This window comes from Taudactylus pleione, unplaced genomic scaffold (assembly GCF_031769625.1).
Source record: "Taudactylus pleione unplaced genomic scaffold, aTauple2 ptg000434l, whole genome shotgun sequence".
Classification (NCBI taxonomy): domain Eukaryota; kingdom Metazoa; phylum Chordata; class Amphibia; order Anura; family Myobatrachidae; genus Taudactylus; species Taudactylus pleione.
The window spans coordinates 7,645,088-7,659,471 of record NW_028284836.1 but is presented as its reverse complement, the minus strand read 5'-3'; the positions used below and the strand labels follow the sequence as shown (position 1 = coordinate 7,659,471).

Genomic DNA, 14,384 nt, shown 5'->3' with positions numbered 1-14,384 from the left:
TATCCACTCTTGTGAAGTCTTCTCTTGATTGTTCACTTTGACACATATACACCTACCTCCTGGAGAGTGTTCTTGATTTGGTCAACTGTTGTGAAGGGGTTTTTCTTCACCAGGGAAATAATTCTTCTGTCATCCACCACAGTTGTTTTCCGTGGTCTTCCGGGTATTTTGGTGTTACTGAGCTCTCCGGTGCATTCTTTCTTTTTAAGAATGTTCCAAACAGTTGATTTGGCCACACCTAATGTTTTTGCTATCTCTCTGATGGGTTTGTTTTGATTTTTCAGCCTAATGATGGCTTGCTTCACTGATAGTGACAGCTCTTTGGATCTCATATTGACAGCAACTGATTCCAAATGCAAATGTCACACCTAGAATCAACTCCAGACCTTTTACCTGCTTAATGGATAATGAAATAACGAGGGAATAGCCCACACCTGTCCATGAAATAGCTTTTGAGTTGATAGTCCCATTACTTTTGGCCCCTTAAAAAGTGGGAGGCACATATAGAAACCGTTGTAATTCCCACACCGTTCACCTGGTTTGGATGTAATTACCCTCAAATGAAATCTGGAAGTCTGCAGTTAAAGCACATCTTGTTTGTTTCATTTCAAAACCATTGTGGTGGTGAATAGAGGCCAAAATCTGAAAATGATGTAAATGTCCCAATATTTATGCACCTGACTGTATATATATTGTTTTCCATAAAAATTCTTGGACTCTTTTTCATTGACTATCATTCCAATCGGCACCTAGCTGGGTTATTTTTAAACATTGATATTTGTTTTATTGGCCATTTCTATAATGATTTATGTTGCTTCATGATTGATTGTTATTAAAATTGTTGCCTCTTATCTTATCAAAGAGATTTACTGCTATTTATTAGCGTTCTCTTTATTTCATGCTTAATTAAAAGACATGATATATTATTCTCAGCAATTGGTTCTGGGGGGATGAGATAAAGGGGGAGATCTATCAGATCTTGGAGAGAGATAATGTACCAACCAATTAGCTTCTAGCTGTGCTAGATAAAATGACAGTAGCTGACTTATTAGTATTGATACATCTAGAAAAGACTTAAATACTTTGTGAATACAATTGTTGCCAATTGCAATTTTCATGATCTACTGTAGTACAGTCCTATAGGGGGAAATGTACCAAATCTTCTAAAGAGTGGAGAATAGGACAGAGGAGAATTTGGCCCCAGCACTTCATTAGCGTTGAGGTAGCATTGATCAAGTGCACTCTATAAAATGACAGAAGCTGATTGGTCGGTTCTTTATCTCTCCCCACTTTACAGTATCTCTCCAAGGTTTGATACCTGTCCGCCAAATCTCAGTCTTTTTGTATTTATATTCAGTAATGCCGTTCATCCAAATAGTGCGACATCAGTACCCGCTTCGTAATTCTCTATTCCACTCAGGAAGTTCCTCTTCTGATAACTTCTAATGTATATCACTGACAAAGTTCATTTTAGCTCAGTCTATAATTCTCTTTGCTGCTATTTTCCCTGTAAAAGCTGAATGAACCTGTCCCTATTTCTCTAAGGTTACCTGTAAAGTTTCCCCTTGACTGTTATTTTCTAACTGTTCCTGGCGCCGTAGCACATGCTGGCATGTCTCCCTGCGTCTGGCGAGGAGGCACGTAGCGTTATAAGGCTACAGTACGTGGTGCACGTTCCCCCTCTTCCCTCCTTGCTGACTCCATATCCCATTCCACGCAGAGCAAGGCAGATATGTAGGAAACCCACAGACCGCGCTAAAGACGGGCCTGACCCAGTATACAGCAGAGATCTCTCTCCATGTAGTAAAACATTAGGGGTGTTATATTGGGGGGGACTGGCATAGCAAATTTGCCATTAGAGGGGACCTAGTCTTGTCCCTCATTATCGCAAATACATTCCAGGGGTCTTGGTAGAGCCCAGCCTTTATAAGTGTGGGGCTGGTAGCCTCTGGAGGTAGGATGTATCCTATTTTTTGCATCACCCTATGCTGACCCAACTATGGTACAGGGAACCCGGGGGCCACGATATCCCAGTTACAGCGGCACACAAGCCCATGCGGTTTAGCTCTAGTCCTAGCTGAGGATTTGGGAAGAGAGGCCTGTTGTTAAAAATTAAAATAAATATTTTTTCTTTAAAGGGCTGTCTTACCGCTGTCATTCATTTGACACCTGTCACACCTTTATCTAATTTCTGTCATCTAACTCCATAAACTCATCCCCACTGTCATCCCCATCTCCAGTTCCAGGGGCGAGAGAGCGGTCCTACTGAGCTATCCCTAGGCCCCTGATATTAATAAAATGCGCTTTATCAACTCCCTATTGCCTCACTCACTAGCATCAATATTTGTATTGAAGCCCAACATTATGCAAATCATTGAATTACACAGTTCCTTGCGACAGGAAGGTAGCAGCGTGCGAGTCGGCATGTAGCGCGCGTCAGGTGACTTACTGTTGGCAATGATAAGACCTCAGCATGCTGTGCCCAAGTGGTGGCCTTTAGCATTGCTATACTGACTCACGCCAGCTCACAAACTCTTCATTATTTTATCGCTTACACCCTAGTTCAGGCTTGGCCAATCTGTGGCTCTCCAGCTGTTGTGTAACTACAAGTCCTAGCATGCCCTGCCACAGTTTTAACATTTCCTAATAGCAAAACCGTGGCAGGGCATTCTGGGACTTGTAGTTTCACAACAGCTGGCGAGCCTCAGGTTGGCCAGGCCTGCCCTGGTTTATTCCACCTGGCTTTTTTATACCAATTGTGTTTTATGGGGCAATGGGCAAGGGCAGGAAGTGTTTCCCCAGGATAGGTTCACACATCCACCTGTCTCTGCACGTGACTTTTGAAAGACCTGATCCCCAGAGGAATAAGCCAAATGACATGTCTCCACTACCCCTTCAGCAAACTACATGAATGACTAAACTATTGTGTCACCCTAGGTCCCTTTCTCTACCCCGCTGGGCATCGAAGGGAAAAAATCGGTGCATTTGGACATAAAGGTATTTTTCCCATTTGTAAATGACACCGGTTTTATTTCATTGGCTTTGTAGCCAGTAGCAACACAAACTACTGTGTCATAAAACATCTCGTTTAACATGGACGTTCTACCGATTCTCTCCACTGAGCAGAGACATCTTGCAGGAGGTTTCCCGGGCTACAAAGCAGAACGTTTTATCCTCCTGTACCTGCAGCACAATCCCATTATGGAGAATACACCCAGCAGACCTGGCATGTTCATTGTTTTAAATAAATAACACAAGAAGAATAAACACTTTCAGGGGAACTGAATTCATTTAAGAGAAGATGATGATTCTGCTGCGTCTTCATTGTCCTTCCCGGAGAGCAGGCGCTGCGCCTCCTTACTGCGTTTTCGCCCCCCAGGAATCATCACTGTGGAGACATTACATTCCGTCGCCACGACTTCTGCCCATTGTGCGCAGCAGTGATAAACTCTTACAACAATCTTCATTTATTGAAAGTACAAGTCACAAGGAATCGTATTTACATTATATTACAGCTTGAAGGCAAAGTAAAACAAGGTGAGATACAGTATGGAGGATGAAGAACATATTCCGGCATCTGGATGATATCTGAGAGGGTTATTTTTTTATTTTTGAAAGCCCGCAGTTACTACATAACCCAATGATGCTGATCTGTCACTAATTTCCGGCTGGAGTAAAAAAAAAAAAAAAAAAAATTAGGTTATGGCATAACTTCAAAAAGTGCATAAATTCAGGGGACAGTAACTAGTATGTCCCTGGCAACATCTTCACTTTATATTAACGGAATGGACCAGCATTACAATAAAAGTCTCAGCCTACGCCATTACTACAGAGCAGGATAAACACTACAATCACAGTATACAACGACCAGGATCAGTGGTTAGAACAAGCTGCGTCTGCAAACCAAAGGGGCTTCTTCAACATTCTTAGCCCGGGATCCAAATGAAAGTTTAGAATCACCTTCAGGACACGTACAGTATATTTGCTTTGAATAAGCGGAATGATGGCTACAAGGAATGTAGAATCTGAAGCTATGATATGAAATAAGCGTGTTAGTTGGAGATAATCACATTACTAAAAAGAATACTAGGCTATCCTCTTAAATGTCATTTGGACTTCTTATTGCCGGGCGGGGAACCTCCGGCCCGCGGGCTGTATACGGCCCGCAAGGTGAATTCATCCGGCCGGCTGTCAGCGGCAGCAGCAGAATCAGCGTAGTGTAGCGGCTGCAGGTAGCGCAGCGTGGGAGCGGGGATGTCAGGATTGTCATTGGCAGCAGGTAGCGCAGCGGGGGGAGAGGGGATGTCAGGATTGTCATTGGCGGCTGGTGGCCAATGACAGCCCTGACACACCCCTTCCCCCCGCTGCACTATCAGCGGCGGCAGGTAGCACAGCGGGGGGAGGGTGTGTGTGTCAGGGCTGTCGGCTATCAGCGGCGGGAGGTAGCGCAGCGGCGGGAGGTGTCAGGGCTGTCATTGGGCGGATTAGTGTAGGGGCTCTCCCCCTATCAGCGGCAGGTAGCACATGGGGGGGGATCACTGTGTCAGGGCTGTCATTGAGCTGGTTAGTGCAGGGGCGTGGAGGGTCTCACCCTAACAGCGCGGGCAAGCAGGCAGTGGCGGCACAGCAGGGGGTGTGTACAGTCAGTGCTGTCATCAGGCTGGTTAGGACTGAGAGGACCCCAGGGCTGCCTTATCAATCTGCCTGTCACACATCCATAGGGACTGCCCCTCCAGACTCTGCCTGGCAACATACCAAAGAGAAGCAGGTACTTACAGCCATCGCATTAAGGGTGAGTTAATAACGTTTTAACCAAATACAGGAGGCAAATTTTAAGTTAATAATTTTGTATGGCCCCCGAATGATTTTCTAAAAATCAAAATGGCCCTTGGCAGAAAAAAGGTTCCCCACCCCTGTCTTATTGGTAACTCAGGAATTCATTTAAGCAGCGTTGCACAAAACATTAGCGCAGTTTTAGCGGTGCTGGTGCCTCTGGCTCGACTGTGACTCTATATATAAATACATAGCACCATATACACCTCAACACAACCTCCACCAACCACACAAAGAACAAAAAGATAGCTATAGATTAGATTATGGGACATAGGGAAACAGAGCCGGCACATACACAGGGCCGTGTAATGACAGCTGCTGGGGGACAGACTGGGAAACGCTGGGCCTCATTTGGCGCCAGTGACGGGAGTGCAGGAATAGTCGCCGGTCGAGACTGCGTGGTAACATGGATTTATGGTAGTGTTAATGTTTCCCTCTCTTTTTATGATCTTGAAATCATTGGGCGCCTCATCTACTGAATTCAACCAGGCCGGCTCGCAGGTCTATCAGCTATTTAGTTTATTTCTTTAAACTCACACACTTCGCCACGAAGCGCGCTCCCGACGATTCTCCAATCCAATAAAAAATGCTTATTTGCACTACTCGCAGCGGAGGGGAGCGAATTACCTGCCAAATGAGATTTGCGAGAAATGCATAATGGATAATTTTGTTAGCAGGACCTTATAGACGGCTGTTTGTGACCATTAAGAAGTTACTGTACGTCTTGAAATGGTGTCAAATGGCTGATTTGTGCTTTTTTTTTTTTTTTTTTAAATGCAAGAAAATGTTAAAAAAATAAACTTTTTAATCTCAAACGATTTAATGGAAAATGCAAAAAAAAAAATAGGATGATTTCAGGGTACTTTGAGGGCACCTTGAAAAATGGAAAAAAAAAAGATAAAAACAATTATTTTTGAACAAAATAAATGATTGTAATTAAATTTGGGGTGCCTAAACGAACGTAAAAGTTGATTTTGGGGTAATTTGAGGGTTTTTTTACCTCAAAAAATGACAGATAATTATTGGACTAAATAAGCTAATTTGAAACTTCCATTTGCCTAATTGGTGATTACGGGGGGGAGGGGGGGGGGGGGTTCCAAGGGGTTCAGCACAGTGTCCCCACACTTTAACCCGAAAGTAAAGATTTTCCTTTCCATCTCTCACCCTCGAATGGAAAGATGTGAATTCAGTCCGACTGATTCAGTGTGAGTTGCTAATTGGATTGAAAATCGCAAATCGCACCTCGCAGTTCGCACCTAATAGGATTGACCTCTACTAGTGGTAATTAAAATGTAAATATAAATTAACAAGGAGTAATAATACTAGCAGGGAAGATTGAATCACTCTGGCTCAAAATGCATATAACTAGCATCGGCGCCTGCCAGGGCCCACTATTTCCCCGATAATTATAGCGTCTATGGTGGAGAGGTACGTTTATGCTGTGGGTGCAGGGTTTGTGACATGGACCCTCCTTAATACAAGGCCTCCAGTGCATCACACAACCTGCACTCATTATAATACACCCATGCCACGAGGGCATTATCCAGGAAGGCGGAGGTGAGTATAGAACGTGAACCCTTTAACAGGTCACTAATACCCCTTTTCCACCGAAAACCTGTGTCCGACCTGGGTTTTCGGACATGGTTCTAACCCAGGTCAGACCCCGTTCACACTGAACTTGGGTCTGCCCTGCCAAATTTGTGAGGTCATAAAAAGTGGGAGGTGACTGCTCCACAACCACCAATCAGCTCATTTTAGGCATGACCCAGGTCGGATAACACGGGTCACGCCGTTTACACTGCACCATTACTTGGGTCCATCCTGGGTCCGATCCTTGTAGCTACCTGGGTTGGAATCGCGGGTCACTTGACCCGGGTTATTTTTCAGGGACCCTTTTCCACTGAGCCGCTACCCGGATAGACCCGGCAATAACCCGGGTTATTGCAGCAGTGGAAAAGGGATACTAGTGTCACAGAACCACAGGGATTAATGTAAATCTCATTAAAGCAAACCTACACTATTTAAATATTGAGTCTATTTTCTAAAGTGTGGGCAGGAAAAATATACAGATTGGTCCAACTTAATGACATATGTATAGTGTAGGTGTGAGCCTAGTAATAAAGGACCAGAACATCAATCTCTTCATAATCAGTGACAGCGATGGCGCCAACACTAGATGTAAAAAGTGACACTCCCGTGACAATATGATGGACGTTTTGCCAGACCAGCCAGACAAGAAAAACAAAAAAAACATTTTCCTATAATAAAATACAACGGCCCAACACGTGGAATAGTAATGCAGTATCAGCAAATACATTTTCAAATAGAATCCAAAAAAAAGGACTCAACATGTGGTGTATGCATTTATCTTACACCTCAGCTACCTGAGTTACTGTACGGCATACTTGCCTACCCTCCCGATTTGGTCGGGAGCCCCCCAAAAATCGGGTGCCGCTCCCGACCTCCCGGGATGGTAGACAAGTCTCCCGGCTGACGCCGACCCCTCCTGTCTCACCGCCGACCCACCCTGTCCCACCGCAGTCTCCCGGCAGTGAAGGGGGGCGGTGATGCGATTCACGTCATTTTGGCACCGCCCCCCGCTTCACACTGCCTGTAATATCGGCAGTGTGTAGCGGGGGCGGGGCCAAAATGAAGCGCTCGCGTGGCTCCGCCCCCGCCCGAAAAAATCTCATCTTGCCGGCCACGCCCCCGTCTGCTGGCCACGCCCCCCAGTAATGCAGATCTGGCTGCTCCCTCCCGGAAGGGGCAGCCAGATAGTCGGCATGTATGCTGTACGGGTCAGCTTCCGGGCTATGTAACACATAACTGATCAGCTGCAGGCATGTAACACATAACTGATCAGCTGCAGGCATGTGACACAAATGATCAGCTGCAGGCATGTGACACATAACTGATCAGCTGCAGGCATGTGACACAAATGATCAGCTGCAGGCATGTGACACATAACTGATCAGCTGCAGGCATGTGACACAAATGATCAGCTGCAGGCATGTGACACAACTGATCAGCTGCAGGCATGTGACACAAATGATCAGCTGCAGGCATGTGACACAAATGATCAGCTGCAGGCATGTGAAACGCGCTGCCGACCTTCCAATTAAATTTCAAAACAATATCAAATGCAAAACACACAACAATAGCATCTGCCAGGGGATAAATTGTAAAACAAAAACATTTAAATGAAAAGGGAAAAAAAAAATAAAAAAAAAATTTCAGTTGCAAGTAAGTAAACTCTATACATTACATTCACCATACCCATGAGGCCAAAAGTTTGTTGTCCTCAAATATATAAATTACTGTGTTTTGCGACAAAAAAATAAGAGATGTTAAATGGGAATGATTCATCTCCCCATTAATCTACGTATACAGGTCCAACGGTATGACTGATGTAAGCTTGTCACGCGTTTCAGCAATACATCGCAACGGCTGGCTGCTAGCAGGAGAAATGATCCATCATACAGGCAAAAGGTTTATATTCAATTGGCTGTAAAGCTCTGAAACAAATTGGGAACAAGATTATTTCCTATGACGGCAGGTTAGGTGTCGGGTTGAATAAAGTCCAATTTTCCCCTTGAGAACCTCATGAAACGTTGAGAAATTGTCCACTGTTCAGAAAAAGAAACTCGAAAACTCGTCTACAAAATAAATACTTCTCTGCAAACCCTAAATCGTCCAATATTAAACAGTAACATCGTTTTTACTTTTGCGTGTCCTCCGGGTACGTGTTAAATGTAAGTTGAATTCTTGGTCCCGTCCATTAGTTCAGTCTGATCACCGTTAGTAGCAGCGCCCGCCATCTGCATGAGTGAGCCGCGGTAACCCCGCACTGAGACTTCAGGGGAATGCTCCTAGCCTGGCGCAGTATCGCTTACGTCATGCCGAATGTCACTCAGAGGCCACCTTAGCGATGTTGCCCCTCACTCGCGCTTGGTCTACGGAGTCCAGTAAGTTTTTGGCATCCACCGCCAAAGCGTGTGACGCTGTCAGCATCTGCTTCTTACACTCCTCGCTTAGTGATGTCACGGCGTTCTGCTGGGCCATGCGCATCTTACTGATCAGCTCCGCCAAGTCTTTGCTCAGGAGTTTCTGTGTTCCTTCAATCTGCTCAGAGACACAAAGTGATTAGTGTTAGACGAGAGCGCGCAAAACACACAATGATTCAGGAGCGTTTCAGAAAATTTTTTACAATTTTTTTATCTGCAACGTGTAGAACTTAAAAGTGGTTAGAAAACTCTGTTTTTAGACATTTTTGTTTTAAATGATTGTACATCTTCAGCATCCTTCATGACCGTTGCACCTGCTGCTGTATTACTTTGTCTATTACCTTTGGGATAAAGCTCCTGAAGGTGAAGAGGACAGTAACGCCCAGTAGGAATTGTACGCATCAATACCATCCGGACTGTGCGGTAAGCTTACATTGACACTTTTTTGAATTTTTGATTCAACAGTTTTTGACAAAGAATCAACCATCAAAAACAAATCTCTCTTCAACGCGAATAATGATTTATTTGTTACATAAGTATTTCCATGTATAATATAATATAATGCTGCATTTCTGAGAATGCATAAATAATTGTTTTACTAGACATTTTTATAAAAATAAAATATTTTTTTTGTACAGGAGCGAAGGGTTCCCTAATGCAATGGAAGCCACGGGCGATGATCTTTATGTAACAGAAAACAGGACGGCCACATTGTACAGAAACGCTACAGTGCCTGAACTGGGCACCTATGCCCTGCACATTCATACGCAGCGGCATAAAGTTGCAGACCTGTGCCCGGTGATAGACACAAACATGGACGCTGCTGCGTCCGGCTCAGTGTCAGCGCTTTAGCAATCATCCTCTGTGCTTGGGAGCCGGTGAGCTATTCCCTTGTGTGGCATCATTCTACCAATGAAAATACCGCTTTCGCCAATTGCTAGCGTGATCTTTAACACTTAAATAGAACGTTACCTCTGTACGGGAAGATGGGGGTAAAGATGGCAGTACGTCGTCCACACTCCCTATAAGCTTCCGGAGCATCAGCCCGACATTCTGGAAGGAGAGAAAGTGACATGAAATAGGAAGCGTAAATCACACGCGGTACACATAAAATGCGCAATGCTTGGTCCCGTCAGCATGAGCTGCGGTCAGCACACGGCCAGCGAAGCATTATCTGTAATAGGGATCAGTGATTACAGGGTTCCCAGTGAGTCCTGGGAGCACAGAGGGCTGCAGTACGGTCAGGCCTGGGCTTCAGGTTTAGCTGCACAGAGAAATGAAGTTCAGCGTTATTCTGAGCAGTGATGTTACAGGAAAGCTGGACACAGAGGACACAGGGACGTGACGGTGGCACCAGAGACGGGAGAGAGACAGGGATTTAGAGGAACAGAGGCTATGGGGTCAATCCAATTAGGGGCGAGTCGCCAGTTGCTGTTTTTTCTGCTAATTCGCATAAGCAAATTCATTTTGCCATCCAATTAGCAACTCGCAGTGCACCTGTCAGAGTGAATTCGCATTTTTCCATCCGCACCTCCCTGAGGTTAAAAGGTCAGGACACCGTGCAGAACACTTATGACAGCCCCCCCAAATAAATTACATGGAATTATTGGGCTAATTAAGCTAATTGGAAATTCTCAATTGCCTAAGTAGTCATTGGGATAAAGACAGCTTCAGCAATTGAGAGATTCCAATTAGCTTAATTAGCCCAATAATTCTATGGAATTTTTGGAGGGTTAAAAAAAAACTCCCTAAAATTACCCCAAAATCATAATTTTCGTTAGTTTCGGCATCCCAAATTTAATTACAGTATTTTTTAAATTGAAAAATAATTAAAAAATAAATAATAGAAGAAAAATATATATATATATTTTTTTTCAAAGTACCCTAAAATCGCCTTTTTTAAACTACTTTTTATTTGCATTTTTTGTTTAATTCATTTAAGATTAAACAAAATAGTAACTTTTTTTTTAGCATTTCATCATTTAAAAAAAACCAAACACAAATCAACCATTTTACACCATTTAAAAAGCTTCTGTACTTTCACTATGCCCATAAACAGCTTTCTATACGGTTCTGCTAACAAAATTATCAATTTTGCATTTGTAAGTCAACTTGCAAACTTCCGCTGCGAGTACCGCGAACAGGCATTTTCAGTTGGAAATCGCGCGTTCGTGCGAAGTCTGTGAGTTTCATGAAACAAACTCGCAATTAGCACCTAATTGGATTGACTCCAATGACTTAGGGGGCGATGTATCAAGTTTGGAAGAGAAATAAAGTGGAGACGTTGTCCATAGCAACCAGATTCTAGCTGTCATTTATCTAGCACAGTCTTTGACACGACAGTTAGAAGCTGATTGCATCTCCTCTCATGACATTCTAGGTTAGTAATAGGGGGCATATAATGGTTTGGGGCTGGGGGCTGGAAGAGAGACAATTACATAATATGGCCAGCTACTTTTGAGGCTGATAATGGTTTGAGATTGGAGGCTGGAGAGATACAATGCCAGTGAATATTCGGTTATTATTAGGAGGCTGGAGAGATACAATACCAGCGTATATTCGGTTATTATTAGGAGGCTGGAGAGATACAATACCAGCGTATATTAGGTTATTATTAGGAGGCTGGAGAGATACAATGCCAGCGTATATTCGGTTGTTATTAGGAGGCTGGAGAGATACAATGCCAGTGTATATTTGGTTATTATTAGGAGGCTGGAGAGATACAATGCCAGCGTATATTAGGTTATTATTAGGAGGCTGGAGAGATACAATGCCAGCGTATATTTGGTTATTATTAGGAGGCTGGAGAGATACAATGCCAGCGTATATTCGGTTATTATTAGGAGGCTGGAGAGATACAATGCCAGCGTATATTAGGTTATTATTAGGAGGCTGGAGAGATACAATGCCAGCGTATATTTGGTTATTATTAGGAGGCTGGAGAGATACAATGCCAGCGTATATTCGGTTATTATTAGGAGGCTGGAGAGATACAATGCCAGCGTATATTCGGTTATTATTAGGAGGCTGGAGAGATACAATGCCAGCGTATATTCGGTTGTTATTAGGAGGCTGGAGAGATACAATGCCAGTGTATATTTGGTTATTATTAGGAGGCTGGAGAGATACAATGCCAGCGTATATTAGGTTATTATTAGGAGGCTGGAGAGATACAATGCCAGCGTATATTTGGTTATTATTAGGAGGCTGGAGAGATACAATGCCAGCGTATATTCGGTTATTATTAGGAGGCTGGAGAGATACAATGCCAGCGTATATTAGGTTATTATTAGGAGGCTGGAGAGATACAATGCCAGCGTATATTTGGTTATTATTAGGAGGCTGGAGAGATACAATGCCAGCGTATATTCGGTTATTATTAGGAGGCTGGAGAGATACAATGCCAGCGTATATTCGGTTATTATTAGGAGGCTGGAGAGATACAATGCCAGCGTATATTCGTTTATTATTAGGAGGCTGGAGAGATACAATGCCAGCGTATATTAGGTTATTATTAGGAGGCTGGAGAGATACAATGCCAGCGTATATTTGGTTATTATTAGGAGGCTGGAAAGATACAATGCCAGTGTATATTTGGTTGTTATTAGGAGGCTGGAGAGATACAATGCCAGTGTATATTTGGTTATTATTAGGAGGCTGGAGAGATACAATGCCAGTGTATATTTGGTTATTATTAGGAGGCTGGAGAGATACAATGCCAGCGTATATTTGGTTATTATTAGGAGGCTGGAGAGATACAATGCCAGCGTATATTAGGTTATTATTAGGAGGCTGGAGAGATACAATGCCAGCGTATATTAGGTTATTATTAGGAGGCTGGAGAGATACAATGCCAGCGTATATTTGGTTATTATTAGGAGGCTGGAGAGATACAATGCCAGTGTATATTTGGTTATTATTAGGAGGCTGGAGAGATACAATGCCAGCGTATATTAGGTTATTATTAGGAGGCTGGAGAGATACAATGCCAGCGTATATTCGGTTATTATTAGGAGGCTGGAGAGATACAATGCCAGCGTATATTCGGTTATTATTAGGAGGCTGGAGAGATACAATGCCAGCGTATATTAGGTTATTATTAGGAGGCTGGAGAGATACAATGCCAGCGTATATTTGGTTATTATTAGGAGGCTGGAGAGATACAATGCCAGCGTATATTAGGTTATTATTACGAGGCTGGAGAGATACAATGCCAGCGTATATTTGGTTATTATTAGGAGGCTGGAGAGATACAATGCCAGCGTATATTAGGTTATTATTACGAGGCTGGAGAGATACAATACCAGCGTATATTCGGTTATTATTAGGAGGCTGGAGAGATACAATGCCAGCGTATATTAGGTTATTATTAGGAGGCTGGAGAGATACAATGCCAGCGTATATTCGGTTATTATTAGGAGGCTGGAGAGATACAATGCCAGCGTATATTCGGTTATTATTAGGAGGCTGGAGAGATATAATGCCAGCGTATATTAGGTTATTATTAGGAGGCTGGAGAGATACAATGCCAGCGTATATTTGGTTATTATTAGGAGGCTGGAGAGATACAATGCCAGCGTATATTAGGTTATTATTACGAGGCTGGAGAGATACAATGCCAGCGTATATTTGGTTATTATTAGGAGGCTGGAGAGATACAATGCCAGCGTATATTAGGTTATTATTACGAGGCTGGAGAGATACAATACCAGCGTATATTCGGTTATTATTAGGAGGCTGGAGAGATACAATGCCAGCGTATATTTGGTTATTATTAGGAGGCTGGAGAGATACAATGCCAGCGTATATTTGGTTATTATTAGGAGGCTGGAGAGATACAATGCCAGCGTATATCGGTTATTATTAGGAGGCTGGAGACATACAATGCCAGTGTATATTTGGTTATTATTAGGAGGCTGGAAAGATACAGGACCTCATTCAGAGTCGGTCGTTGCGGCCGCACGGTCGTACGCCACCTATGTTCGCTAAACTGCGCATGCGTAAAGTTCACAATGCGCGTGCGAAAACTAGCTGCTACGATCAGAAATTTCTCTCTCCTTGAACACAGCCAGGTCGTTAGTTTGAGTGACAGAATGAGGCGTTTGTGGGTGGTAACAGGGGAAGGTGCCTGAAAACGGGGGAGTGGAGATCTGAACGCAGGCGTGCCTAATTATGCGAACGGCGTTTTATGGGAGTGCATACGGATTATGGGAGTGCATAATTAACAAAGTAGTGTCATGGCACACGTGACATGGGTGGTTTGTACACTGACCTGATATTAGTGCTTAAGAGAGGGTATGGTCAACCGTAAGCTCCACGACCAGCTCCGATGGTTACCGATGGTCTCGATTAATCCTTATATGGCCGGAGATGACGTGTAATGCGTACGAGAAGGGGGCTTATTTTTTGTCTTACGACCGCATCCTCCCCTTGGTCGGCCAGCTAACGATCCGATCTTAAGGACGCAACTTGCGAGTGCATAATTTGCATATCCGGCCCCTTTTCCCGTGCGGCCGCAACGACCGACTCTGAATGAGGTCCACAATG

General features: G+C 43.7%; 1 protein-coding gene across 5 annotated transcripts in view; it reads right to left on the bottom strand.

Moving 5' to 3' along the window:
- Nucleotides 1-3,438: 3,438 nt before the first annotated feature.
- Nucleotides 3,439-14,384, bottom strand: part of PTK2B (protein tyrosine kinase 2 beta) — a 277,303-nt gene continuing 266,357 nt past the window's right edge. For all 5 annotated transcript variants that reach the window (XM_088447585.1, XM_088447587.1, XM_088447588.1 and 2 more), the window contains 2 exons: nucleotides 9,810-9,890; nucleotides 3,439-8,955 (listed from right to left, as the gene is read on the bottom strand). In XM_088447585.1, the coding sequence (XP_088303711.1) occupies nucleotides 8,740-8,955; nucleotides 9,810-9,890 (297 nt within the window). In that variant the 3' untranslated portion in view covers nucleotides 3,439-8,739. The remainder of the gene's footprint in view (nucleotides 8,956-9,809; nucleotides 9,891-14,384) is intronic.